We start from the raw sequence: 13234 nt of genomic DNA, 5'->3' as shown, positions 1-13234 counted from the left end.
GGTTACAGCCTGCCCAGACAACCCCTGCATATTTGCATGATGGTGATGTAGGTACAGGAGGTCAGGCCTCCTGGTAGCTGTGGGACTTCTGGGAAATGGATTCTCATGGGAGCCTTGGTCTCTCCATGCAGTCACTGACCGTCTTCCAGCGCTCGCTGACCACCATGCAGATCCAGGTGGTAGGCCTGCTGCAGTTTGCTGTGCCCCTCTTCCCTACAGCAGAGGTAAGGGAGCCCTGGTTGAACCCCACCCCTAGCCACCCTTTCCTCTGCCACTCTCCTAGCTGTACCGCAGGTTTGGGTGAGCATTCTGCCAGCTGTACACCCCTCTCTCCCCTGTGGCTCAGTCCTTTCCTTCTATCAAAAGGCCTCTTTGCACATAGCTCTTTGTAACCTTTTTTGTTTTGTCGAGGTTTTTGTTTTTAATTTTTTGAGACAGAGTTTCCCTGTGTAGCCTTGGCTGTCCTGGACTCGCTTTGAACTCAAAGAGATCTGCCTGCCTCTGCCTCCCTGAGTGCTGGGATTAGGCATGTGCCACCATGCCCAGCTGGCTCTTTGTAATCCTTTGTTCACACCCTCCTCAGCTTCTCACTCTGACTTCTCTTTTCCTCTTAATTCAGAAAGAACTTCTTGGCATCCAGCTTCTGCTAAACTCCTCTGAGACCAGCCTGCACCAGCTGACTGCCATGTTGGATTGCCGAGGGCTGCACAAGGTACTACGTGACCAGCTGTGGAGGGTGTGGGGTGCACCAGCAGGTATATTTTGCCAGCAGAGATCTAGGGAAAGGACTACCTGGGCTCCCTTCAGGCCCAGAAATAAGGCTGAAGCCAAATAGTGGGAAGTGGAAGGAGGTGCCTGGCTTCTTGATTTCTCCAATGGCTGATGAGGGGCACCCCATGAAAGGAACTTAAGATAGGGACCTAGGAGGGCTAGGCAGGTTAGTTTTAGAACATTGGAAGACCCTGACTTAAATGATAACTATATAATTGGCCACTGTCTAGATTTCTGGCCATCTGGTCAACCTATCCATCTCCCCATCTTGCAAATCAGTGTTTCAATCTCATTGCCAGGATAGTGTGTACCAGACATGTTGATACATGCTTGCACTCCCAATACTTAGAGGCAGAAGCAGGAAGAGCATGGATTTTAGACCACCTGGGCTATTTACTGAAGTCATGTCTCAGAGACGGGTGAAGGGGAAGAAAGATGGAGGGTGGGGAAGGGAGAGAGGGAGAAGGAAGGAGAGAAAGAGGAAAAGCTATATGCACATGGTTTTAATACCCAGCAATCGGGAGGCAAAGGCAGGTGGATCTCTGTGAGTTCCAAGCCAACTAGGGCTACGTAGTAAAATCCTGTCTAAATAAACAAAACAAAAAAGCAAACCAAAATGACAGAAGGGTGGTGATGTCTTTAATCCCAGCACTTGGGAGGCAGAGGCAAGTGGATCTCTGTGAGTTCGAGTCCAGCCTGGTCTACAGAGTGAGTTCCAGGACAGCCAGGGCTACAGAGAGAAAACCTGCCTCCAAAAAACAAAAAACAAAAACCAGCCTCATATATACACAGTAATTCAGAGGACACTTGGGGTACATGAGCACCTCACTCCCAAAGCAGTAAGTCAATGTATGTCAACATCTTCCACAACCCATATAGATTTAGAGTAAACACATGGGTATACTCACACTCAAACATACATCATCTACACTTATACATACTGTCACATAAAATAATAAACTTTTTTAAAATGAAAGATTTATGGATATAACTTGTTTCCAGCTCTACAACTAGCCACCACCTCATCTGTCTATCTTGAGGTCAGCCTCCAGGGTCTGGCACACAGTAGGAGGTCAGCAAATCCTTGTGCCAAGGGGCCTGTCAGGTAGCTCCAGAGTGGGGACCCTAAAAGGAAGTGGGGTGTTCTTGGGGTAGGGAGCAGCCAGAACACTGGAGGCGTAGGCAGGGAAGAGAGGGACTTCATAGAAGAGCTCAGATCCCAGGCTTTGCCACCCCCCATCTGCAATGAGACATCCCTGTTTCCCCAGGACTACCTGGACGCACTCACTGGTATCTGCTATGACGGCATTGAGGGCCTGCTCTTCCTCGGTCTCTTCTCTCTCCTGGCTGCCCTGGCTTTCTCCATCCTGACCTGTGCAGGGCCTCGGGCCTGGAAACACTTCATCAACAGGTAGGGCACCAGAAAGGCAGAGCCCTGACCCTCCCCACACACACAGTGTGGAGGTTTTATGCAGGGGGAACCAATGAGCTGGTCACCTGAGGCAAAGGAGGGTGGCAGAGGGTCTGACACTCAGCTCCAGAAGGCTGCCTGGATTTCCCTGAGAGTTAAAAGAGATCCCTGTAAAAGTAACAGGACCAAAGATGGTGACGCCCCTTCCTGACAGTACCCAGAAGACCTTGCTTTTCTTCCTTGGCAAAACTTTGCAAGGTGACATGATGAGAGAGAGAGGCCCCAGGAAACAGCAAGGAAGGTCAAAGAAAGATATTACTGTTAAGATGGAGCTTACTGGCTCCTTGGGGAGAGAGACAAAGATAAGGTGGGATTTCAGGACCTCATGGATGTACAGGACAGAGCAAATGGGCCACACTCTCGCCCCTGTGAATGCAGCCAGTATGGTGTGCTGTCTGGAAGAGGCGGACGTGGAATTGGAATCAGGTGGAATAAATTGTCCTCTGAGGACCATGCTTCTGTGGCTGTTGAAGAAGATGCATACGGCCTGAGAGTATCCTAGAAGGAGAGATTTGGGAGCATAATAGGACCTCACAGCCTTGAGCCTCAGCCCTCATGGCTGGCCAACTTCTACATCTCGTTCTAGGGACAGAGACTATGATGACATTGACGAGGATGACCCTTTCAACCCCCAAGCTCGGCGCATCGCAGCCCACAACCCGACGAGGGGGCAACTGCACAGTTTCTGCAGCTACAGCAGCGGCCTCGGCAGCCAGTGCAGCCTTCAGCCTCCTGCCCAGACCATCTCCAATGCCCCTGTCTCCGAGTACATGTACGCACAGTAGGGTTCCGGAGTTGCCCACACCCAGTAGGCCTCCTGAGTCACCCACACCCAGGCTGAGCCGTATGGCCTTCCCCAACCTGCAATGAATCTGGATTTACAGACAGGGAGCAAAGGAAGGCATCAGAGGCAAACCCTGGTCCCCTGACTGTAGTAGCCCAGGATAGCTTTTCCACCGCCATGTATGTTCTGCAAAAGCACACCATAGGGCTCAAGCCATGGACTTTCGCCACAAGCCCCCAGATCAGTCCTAGGCCTGAGAGGCCGCACTTCTCCAAGCCATGCAGTCCCTCCCCTGGTCCCCTAGAGCAATGGTTCTCACCCTGTGGGTCTTCACCCCACAGGGGTTGCATATGAGATAGCCTACACACCAGCTATTTATATCGTGATTTACAACAGTAGCAAAATCACAGTGAGGAAGTGGCAACAAGGTGATTTCATGGCGGAGGGTCACCACGACACTAGGGACTGTAAAGGGTCACAGCGTTAGGAAGGTTGAGAACCACTGCCTTAAAGCAGCCTCACCCTGTAAGCCAAGCTGTCCGCCACCTCCCAAGTGCTGGGTTTGCAGGTGGGAGCCACCATGCCCAGGTCTTTTGCCTTTACTGTCCTACCCATAACCCCTCCATCATACCCACCTCCACCCGCCACCGCCACCACCACCCTCGTGCACTCACACCTGATCTCCTCTCGGCCCGCAGGAACCAGGCCATCCTCTTTGGTGGGAACCCACGATACGAAAACGTGCCGCTCATTGGGAGAGGTTCCCCTCCGCCCACAGTGAGTACTCCTCTTTGGCAAAGGCACTGCCCTTTATGTCAGAGACATAATAAAAGATAAAGCCTGTCGGTGCGGTGTGCGCTCTCCACAGAGAGCGGAAAGAAGAGAACAGCTTTGTCTTCAAGTGAGCATTAAAGCAGACCGCCATGCGTGTCCTGGGCCGTCAGCTACCCAGACTGTAAAGACAAAGCCGTCTCAGCCCTGTTAGATGGCCTCGCAGACGTGGCCCATTGCGCAACCGTCTCTGTCTTCCAGCAAGAGGACCAGTGACAGCATTTGCCACGCTGGCCCATCATAAATCCTCTGGGTAGTTAGGTTAGCCATGCTTGTGGTTATTGTTTTTACTCAGAAGGAAAAATGAATTTCTCACATCACACGACAATCAGGGTGCTCCAGCTTGGAGCCAGGCACAAAAAAAAAAAAAAAAGCTGTCAATGGGGGAAGGGTTTGGGGGAACAACACATTCTTTGATAATGACCTTTACATAGCCCTCAGGAAACTGCTCCTAAGGCTAGGGATGTGAATCAGTTGGTAGACTTCCTGCCTAGCATGCATGAAGCCTTGGGTTCAAACCCCAGCACCACGTAAAACTTGCTGTGGTGGTTTGAGAAGTTACAAGTTACACAGAACAAGTTCAAGACCAGCCTGAGACATATGAGATCCTACTTCAAAAAGAAAATGAAACAAACAACAAAAAAGAAAGTATTCCTGCATTGTAAGACCAGATCGAAATCGCTTTGGCATTTATTTAATGTGCGTGGGGTTTTGTTTGTTGTTGTTTGCATGTATGCCTATATAGCATGTGCATACCTGGGCCCGTAGAGGTCAGAAGAGGGCATCAGATCCCTGTGGAACTGGAGTTACAGATGAATGTAAACTGCTATGTAAACCACCATGTAGGTGCTGGGAATTGAACCCAGGTCCTCTGAAAGAGCAGCCAGTGCTCTTAATCACTGAGCCGTCTCTCCAGACCCTCTTCCACCTTCTAAAGAGGTTAGGGCTGTGTTAGCTCAGTGGTAGATCACTCATTTACCATGTCAGAGGCCCTGGTTTGCTCCCCAGAAGTCACTCACAGCAAGTTTCCTACAGATGATAAATGAAGGTCTCTTTCCTTCTTCCTGTCTGTCTGTCTGCCTGTCTTTCCTGTCTGTCTTAGTTGGCTTTTCACTGCTGTGATAAACAATAGGCTACTTGGAAGGAGAGGTTTATTAGTCCTCATCCTTGTTCATTACTGAGGGAAACTCAAATCAGGAACAAAGCAGAGGCCATGGAGGACCACTGCTCACTGGCTTGCTCAGCAGCCTTTCTTACATAGCCCAGGACCACCTGCCCAGGAATGGCGCCACACACAGCGGGCTAAGCCCTCACGTGGCAATCATCAGTCAAGAATATGCCCACAAACATGCCCATGGGCCAATCTGATGGAGGCATTTTCTCATCTGAGGTTCCCTCTTCTCACATGAGTCAAGTTGACAGAAAACTAACAGCACACTTCCCTTTTCTGTGCTTATGACTTTGTACTCCTGATCCCCCTGCCTCCACCTCCCAAGGTGCTGAGACTATAGTCCTGTGCTATGGGCTTCTTGTTTCCTTTTTAAGAGATTGTTTCCTTTAAGAGATTTCTTTGGGCTCTGGTGCTAGGGGATGAGCCAGGACCTCATGAGCAGCCAGTTATTGCTAAGCCATTGAGCTGTAGCCCCGGCCCTTTTCTTTACAATTGTGTTTCCCCTTAACTGGGGCCTGGGTGCAGTAGGCTGGCTTGGTGCTGTGGTGGCCTATCCAAGGCTGCTGCTACCAGTCCCAGCCTTCCTCCACCCCAGCAAAACTCAAAGCCCCCAGGGCCATGCCCAGGTGAGGTCTGTGCCTCTTGCCCTCGCTGCCACTTCCAACCAAGAAGCAGGACCAGGATAGGAGCCTAGGATGTGCCGGGTGGGTGGACAATGAGAAAGCACCATGCTGTCTGTCCCCAGAGTAGCGTCCACACAGCCCAGGGTTGTTGCTAATGCAGAGAGCTGCAGGTAGGAGAACAGCCTGGACTCCGGTGTCCAGGTGCCTGGGTTCAAATCCCAGCTTATATCGTGGGGCCTCTATGACCTGGGACATGGCCTCTTCCTCTCTGGCCTCAGTTCTCCTGTGTGTAGAACTGGGATGGTGATGACAGGCCTGAGCACTGAAGGGATGGATCATGTACAGTATGATCGTGTACAGCATGCGGCGAGTGCCATAAGACAGCAGGCTGGTTCTCTCTTTAAAAACAAAACAAAACAAAACAAAAAACACTTCTTCACAATGGTGTGGCATTCATAAGAAAATGCTAGAGAGAGAGGCATTCCACCTGCCCATCCATGTAGTTCCAAGGGGACCACTGGCTGATAAGGAAGAAGTACTAGATACCAAGCAACAGTGAGGTGGCCCAGGGCCCTGGGAACCCAGGAAGCACACCAATGGACACCGATGGACAGTTAGCAGCACCCTGGCCTGCCCACTGCAAAGCCTGCCGCCACAAATCCCGCTTTTCCCTTCCACAACTCTTAAGATCTATCTTTATTTATTTGTGTGTGTGTGTGTGTGTGTGTGTGTATACGTGTACACATGTGTGCGTTCACCACATGTGTCCGTGCACACAGAGGACAGAAGAGGGAGTCGTATCCCTTGGAACTGGGGTTACGAGCTTCCTGAGGTGGATGCTGGGAGCTGAAGTCAGGTGTTCTGGGAGAAGAAAAGCAGGTGCTCTTCATTGCTTACCCATCTCTCCAGCCCCCTCATTACTTCTTAAAACAGGGTCTCATGTAGCCTGCTGAGCTCTAACTCATAACTCACTATAAACCGACGGCTGCCTGTTTCCCAGGTGCTGGGTTCTCGGTCATGCCCTTCCATGTGTGACTTATGTAGTAGTGATTTGGAGGTCGCACCTTCAAAATCCATCCTGCTTTCCCTGCTAATCAAAGCCTTCTAGATCCTTCTGTCTGTCTCCAGCTGCCCAGCCTCAGGGACACAGACTGACTTTATTATTAATCTAAGCCAAACATGATTCAGGAAAATCTGCTCCTGTGAAAAAGGAATTAATCACTATCCTGTGATTGTTAATAAAAGTGGTTTTTAGATTGCCTTCTATTTGAGACAGCCAGGCTACTCTCTGTGTCCTGGGATGCGGTAAAAAGTAGCTGACCTTATTTGTAAGGCTGGAGGGCGGAAAAACCCTGGTTGCTTTGGCAAAAGGTGAGTACCAGCTGCTTCCATCTCAGGTAGCTCTGGGGAAAGATTCCCATCCTCTGCCCCTGCTAGGGTCATCTGGAAAGATAGGTACTGATGATGTTGTCCATGGAAACAAACAAGATGAGGGTGTAGGCATCTGCCTCAGGGAAGACAGCACAGCCGGGTGCCCTCTACCCCATGTGCCCGTCTCTGAACTCTCAGAGTTCAGGGCTGTGAGGTGGATATACGCCACCTGTGCCTCTGCCCCACCTCCCTCTGCCTCCACCTCCCTCCAAAAGAGTCATCCTAGTTAGTGGGTGAGAGTGGAAACAAGGCCATCAAAGGTTTAGCCTGCTCCTTGGCCCGAGAGTGTCTTCCCTATCTCTGCCTCCAGGGAATCTCTCTTCCTTTTCCAGACCCTTTCCTAGACCCCCAGTAAAAAGTGACCAGAGCCATGGTGAAGACTCCTCAGTTCAGGACCGTCACTAGCTTTATTTTCAATTCTAAACTCTTCCATTCCATAAAACAGCAGTTTTGCTGTAAGCCCTGAAAGGGATAGTAAAGTTTTATTTGAGGTTTGTTTGTCTTGGTGCTAAGGACTAGAACCAGAGACCTCACACATGCTCTGTCTACCACAAGCTATACTCCCAACCCCAGAAGACGGGCTTTCAGACAGCAAAGGACTAAGGAAAGCAGAAACAAGAAACAAGATGTGGATTCCTCTTTTCAGAGTTCTCTTTCTTGTATAAGAAAAGAGAGACATTTTCTGTTGTTTTGTTTTGTTTTTTCGAGACAGGGTTTCTCTGCGTAGCCTTGGCTGTCCTGGATTCACTTTGTAGACCAGGCTGGCCTCAAACTTACAGCCATCTTCCTGCCTCTGCCTCCCAGAGTGCTGGGATTACAGGTGTGCACCACCATGCCTGGCTGAAAAGAGACACTTCTAATCTCATCATTTTGGGTAAGGATTAAAGAAGAGGGAACCTCATGATCTCCCTGCTTAAAATGGACCTATTTCAGAGGAAACCTGGCAATTCTCACTTGTGTGGAGCTTTAGCGTAAGTGATTCCATTTTGATTTTCTGTCCGGCTCAGGGCAGGTCTCAGCTTCAATTTCCAGTCCAAACCAGTGACCCCTTGTCATTTTCCTGTAATAAGGGCAGCATTCACAGACTCACAGACCCACAGAAGCTGACTCTCCCAGGGAAGTGGTCTGGGAGACTTGAAGCCTAACAAACTTAGCAGGCAAGGTTTGGGGAACACTGCTTTCATGGGGATGGTGTAGTGCTTGTGTGCACACTGGAGTCTTTTAAAGGGCTTGTGGAATCTGGGTGGGGACCCAGGGAGTCTAGCCTATTCCCAGGCAAAGCTGCTGCTGCTGGCCTGGGAGCCAGAGTGGAGAATCACCACTCTCAGCTGCCATGTGCTTTGATGGACAGGGTGGTCCTGTGGGTTGAAGCCAGCCCGGTCATTGTGGGATGTTTACCTGGCTTCTGCTTGCTAGATATCAGTAGCAGCCCATCCCCCAGTCCTACCCCAGCCTTGACAACTGCATCACCATTAGAGATTATAGATATCTGAGAGGCAAGGTCCTCTCATGGAGATGCACTGGGCTTCCTGAAGCACCTCATGCCCCTTTCTCCTCCTCCTTCTTTAAGTGCTATGCTTGCTGCTTTGTGTGCCCTAAACCTCGGAAATGACCCTGGGGTCAGGAGACCAGCAGCAGTGACAAGCTTGTTAAATGCAGACTCTCAAAGCTGGAGAGGTCGATCAGTGGGCTGATAGCACTGGCTGTTCTTGCAGAGGACTCAGGTTCAATTCCCAGCCCCCACATGGTGGCTCACACATCTGGTACTCTAGCTCCAGGCAATCTGATGCCCTCTTCTGACCTTTGCAGGCCAAGTACACATGTGGAGCAAATACAGACCTGCATGCCAATCAGTCCTACACGGGAAATAAATCTAAACATTTCTTAGAAGAAAAGGAAACGCTTTAACACAGGATCCTAGGGACCTGTGTCAAAGGTCCCTGGGGTTTGGGGCACAGGAAATGAAAGGAGAAGCCTTCTCTGCTCCTCGGAGTGTGCCTGGGTCTGCTGGGCTTGCACATGTGTTGCAGCTTCTTCAGTTCTGGGATTTCCAGAGCAGCACTTTAAAACTGTTGGTGACACTTTTAAAAGCTTTGCTTCTTGTTTTGTGAATCCTATCTCAATTAAAAAAACAACAACAACTACAACAAACAAACAAACTTCATTGATGGGATTTTTAAACTCCCTGGATGTTTGAAGACCCTTATAGAAAGGGTCTTGCTGAATTCTTTTAGGTCCATTTTTCAAGTGGGGAAACAGAGGCCAGGAGAGGTTAGAAAGACCTCAGCCAAAGTCACAGGCAAGGAAAATGTATAGGGACTGGGTGAAAGTGCACTCAGTAAAGTGTGTGCCTTGTGAGCGCCTGAATTGGAGCCTCCAGAACCTACATCATAAAAAGCTAGGTGTGGTAGTCTATGCTGTAATCTCAACGCTGGAGGAGTACAGACAGGTGACTCCCTGGGGCTCACTGGCCAACCAGGCTCACCTACTGGGCAAGATTTCACCTACCAGTCAGTAAAATACCTTGTCTCAGAAAACCGATGTAGCTAGCATTTGCACACGTGGGGTTTGAACCCAGCTCCTAGGATCTGTGGACCGTGCCCCTCAGTCTGCTGGCCGCTAGGTAACTGATATTCCCTGGCATGCCTGGTACAGCCCAGTGCTGTGCCTCATGAGAACACAGCATGGGTGCTGCTAGGTGTGGGGGGAGGAGGGTCCCTGCTCTGCGTGTGCATGCTATGCTAGAGGCTAAAGCCTGGTGTCCCAGCAGGCATGAGGCATCTCAAGCTACAGAATACCCTGTGATAAAGACACTGTCTGCCTGCTGTGCCTGCCCAGGTTGTCACCTGAGAAGTTCCCAGTACCTTTGTCCCCAGAGGCCTGGCCCCAGGAATCCCAAGAATACCCATCCAACTTCTGGGGAAGTTCCAGCCCGTTTTGTAACACGATTTGTGCTGGTTTTCCTGCACGCATCCTCCTGTATGTTCAGGATCCCAGCTGGGTTGCTTGCAATAACTAATGCAATGTGGCTGTGCAGGTAGTTGCTTCATTGCTTCTGGGTAAGGTGGCACACACATACAATCCCAGCTCCTTTGGAGGCTGGGACCAAAAGATCCTTTTGAGTTGGAGTCCAGTCTGGCTACAAAGGGAGTCCTGGGCTAGCCTGAACTACAAAGTCTAAATAAATAGCAGGAATAAAAGAAGGAAACAAAAATTACAGATATGCTCAAAAGTACAGATATGCTCAATACAGGCTTTTTTTTTTTTTTTTTTTTAGCTTTGATCCAAATTTAGTTGAATCCATGGGTGTAGAAGCAGCATAAACAGCAGGGAAGGTGGACTATATAATGTCTGTTGACCCAGTGGCGACTGTGCCCCGTTCTGACTGTCCCTTCTCTCCTCCACAGTATTCTCCCAGCATGAGGGCCACCTACATGTCCGTGGCAGATGAGCACCTGAGACACTACGAGTTCCCATCCTAGGTACCTGCCTCCTCCTGCCAGCTTGGTTTTCAGCAGATGCAGAACCCAGCTGAGTTTCTGCAATAGAAGCCGAAAGTTCCTGGACACCAGCAGGCTCCCATGGCTGCAGAGACACAGCTGGGACTCCTGACCAAAGTCCTCAGGTGGCTACCAGGCCCGTGACTAGACCAGCCTCTCCTGCCTTAACTCCCTAGGACTCAGCTGCTTTTCTGGACCCGGCTGCCTGGTTCAGCCCACCCACCCTCGGCAGATGAGAAGTGGCGGTGAGAAAGGGACCACACCCTAAGAGCCCTGCTCTCTCTAGGTCCTGCCACCGGACCCCCGCCTCTTGTTAAGGGTGGCCCTACGCCCAGGCCACACCTTCCAGTTACTCTGTCTTTGGTCCCTAGGCAGGTGACAGTTGGAGGTGTGTTAGGAGAACACTTGGTCCAGGACTCACATTCTGGGACCACACAGACTCTGCCTAGACCTCGGAAGGGTAGCATCAAGAGAACTCCCAAGAGGGGATTGGTGGCTTCAGCCTGGGCACTCAGCCTGGCAGCCTCGGGCAGAAGCATGAGGGGAAAGCCCGCCACATTCTCAAGCCTCCGCCAGCCACCTCCATTCTGGAGCCAGGTCTCAGCTGCTGGTGGGGACTGTCTCAGGTATGAAAAGACACTTCAAAAGCAACTGAACTCTCATCCCCAGTGGCTGAAAACATTCTGATGATCCAAAGACTCACACCTCCCTCAAGGGCACATCCAGGTTTTGTGGTAAATTCAGGCTCAGGTCTTCCTCCTGATCCTACTGTGGCCCTCACACAAGCCATCCTGCAGGTCTGGAGGAGAGGCTGAGAAGAGGGTTGTGGGGCTTGGGGGTTTTGTTGCAGTCTCATTATATAGCCATGACTGACCTAGAACTCACAGAGTACGGGGTCTAGAGGCATGTGCTACCACACCAGGCCAGGAGTGGATTTGTTTTGGTTTTTGTTTTTAGAGTTTTTGGTTTCTTGGGGACAGGGTTTCTCTGTGTAGCCCTGGCTGTCCTGGAACTCATTCTGTAGATCAGACTGATCTTGAACTCAGACATCCATCTGCCTCCACCTTGAGAATGCTTCGGGTCAAAGGTGTGCACCATGATACCCTGTCCTTTTTTTTTTTAAATAAAATAAAAGATTGGTGAGACATTCTGTCCCAGATGGCTGGAGAAGGATATCTGGGGCCTTGTAAAGGGAGAGGCATGAAAAGTAAGAAGGCTGAGGGCCTTTCTCGATTCTGAGGAGCAGCCATTTTGTAGCCAGGAGAAAGTAACGACCCCTGTCCTGCCTGCTGAGGGACCAGGTTAGGATCTTTGGTGCTTCCAGCCTCCTGCCAACCCTGCACACACTATACACTGAAGCCCCATGGCCTTGTATGGCTAAGCAGGGCATGGGTGATGGTGTGGGACAGGGCTGTTTCCATTTCAGAAGAGCCACACTGCCATCACACCGACAGCTCCCAGCCGAGCCACGGGGTGGCGGTGTCACTGTGTCTCATGTTAACCCGTGTATCCTGTGAGCCGCCTTTACACGTCTGTGTCCTGTGCAGACCTGGAGCTGCAGCCTTGGCCTCGGACATCGCTTCTAATGTTTCCTCTGCAGCAACTGAAGGACTTTTTAATGCATGTACATTAAACTAAAACCCCTCCAGGTTCTGCAGGAGCCAAGTGGGCTTCTGCTTGACACACGCTCGCCCTCACCTGAGCCAAGAAATAAACCATTTCTCAAGATGTGCAGTTGACTGACTGACTGGCCCTTACTGGATAAGCTCTTGGGACTCAAGGGTGCATGTCACCTCCACGGAGGTCTTGGCGGGAGGGACTACAGGAGACTCCTCCGGCTGGCGAGATGGCTCAGTGGTTGAGAGCACTGCGCTTTTCCAGAGGTCCTGAGTTCGATTCCCAGCAACCACGTGGCTTCTGACCATCTATATGGGGATCTGTACATGCGGAGAGAGCACTCATGTGATATGTAGAAACTAGAAGGCGAGTCGGGGCTGTAGAGATGGCTCAGTAGTTAAGAGCGCTTACTGTTCTTGCTGAGAACCTGGGTTCAGTTCCCAGCACCCACATGGTGCCTCACAGTCATCTGACACTCCGGTTCCACAGAATCTGATGTCTCCACATATAATGCACATACACAAAGGAAAACACTCACGCACACAGGTCTCATATGTAGCCTTGGTTGACCTGGAACTGAGTATGTAGACCAGGCTGACCTAGGGCTCATTGAGATCTGCCTGCCTCTACATTCCAAGTGCTGGGACTAAAAGCCATTATGCCTAGCATTTATTTGTTTGTTTTTGTTGGTTTGAGACAGACAGCTCTGGCTGTATTAGAACTTTCGCTAGATCCGGCTAGCCTCAGTGTCCTCTGCCTCCTTAACGCTAGGACTAAAGGTGTGTATCATCATCAAACCTGGCTATAACATCTTTTTTAAAAGGGGCTATGAGTGAGTGTCTCAGGTCACAGGTGACTGTGGCCTTTACCTATTTTGTTGTTATTTTGTTTTTTGTTTGTTGTCGGTGGTGATGGTGTGTGTGTGTGTGTGTGTGTGTGTGTGTGTGTGTGTGATATGCACATAGACCAGGAAACAAAGGGCTTTGGCTCTTCTGCTCTGCCAACTCTCTACGCTATTGCCTTGAGATGGGGTCT

At 50.4% G+C, this 13234-nt stretch overlaps 1 protein-coding gene across 3 annotated transcripts in view; it reads left to right on the top strand.

Annotated features, from left to right (window-relative positions):
* Ttyh2 (tweety family member 2) overlaps window positions 1-12310 on the top strand; it is a 41660-nt gene extending 29350 nt beyond the window's left edge. For all 3 annotated transcript variants that reach the window (XM_060386441.1, XM_021635030.2, XM_060386442.1), the window contains 6 exons: window positions 132-224; window positions 620-712; window positions 2040-2182; window positions 2829-3014; window positions 3725-3803; window positions 10490-12310. In XM_060386441.1, the coding sequence (XP_060242424.1) occupies window positions 132-224; window positions 620-712; window positions 2040-2182; window positions 2829-3014; window positions 3725-3803; window positions 10490-10564 (669 nt within the window). In that variant the 3' untranslated portion in view covers window positions 10565-12310. The remainder of the gene's footprint in view (window positions 1-131; window positions 225-619; window positions 713-2039; window positions 2183-2828; window positions 3015-3724; window positions 3804-10489) is intronic.
* The last annotated feature ends 924 nt before the right edge of the window (window positions 12311-13234 follow it).

Source organism: Meriones unguiculatus, chromosome 7 (genome assembly GCF_030254825.1).
Source record: "Meriones unguiculatus strain TT.TT164.6M chromosome 7, Bangor_MerUng_6.1, whole genome shotgun sequence".
Classification (NCBI taxonomy): domain Eukaryota; kingdom Metazoa; phylum Chordata; class Mammalia; order Rodentia; family Muridae; genus Meriones; species Meriones unguiculatus.
The sequence above is the reverse complement of the archived record's forward strand: the minus strand, read 5'-3'. Positions and strand labels throughout refer to the sequence as shown.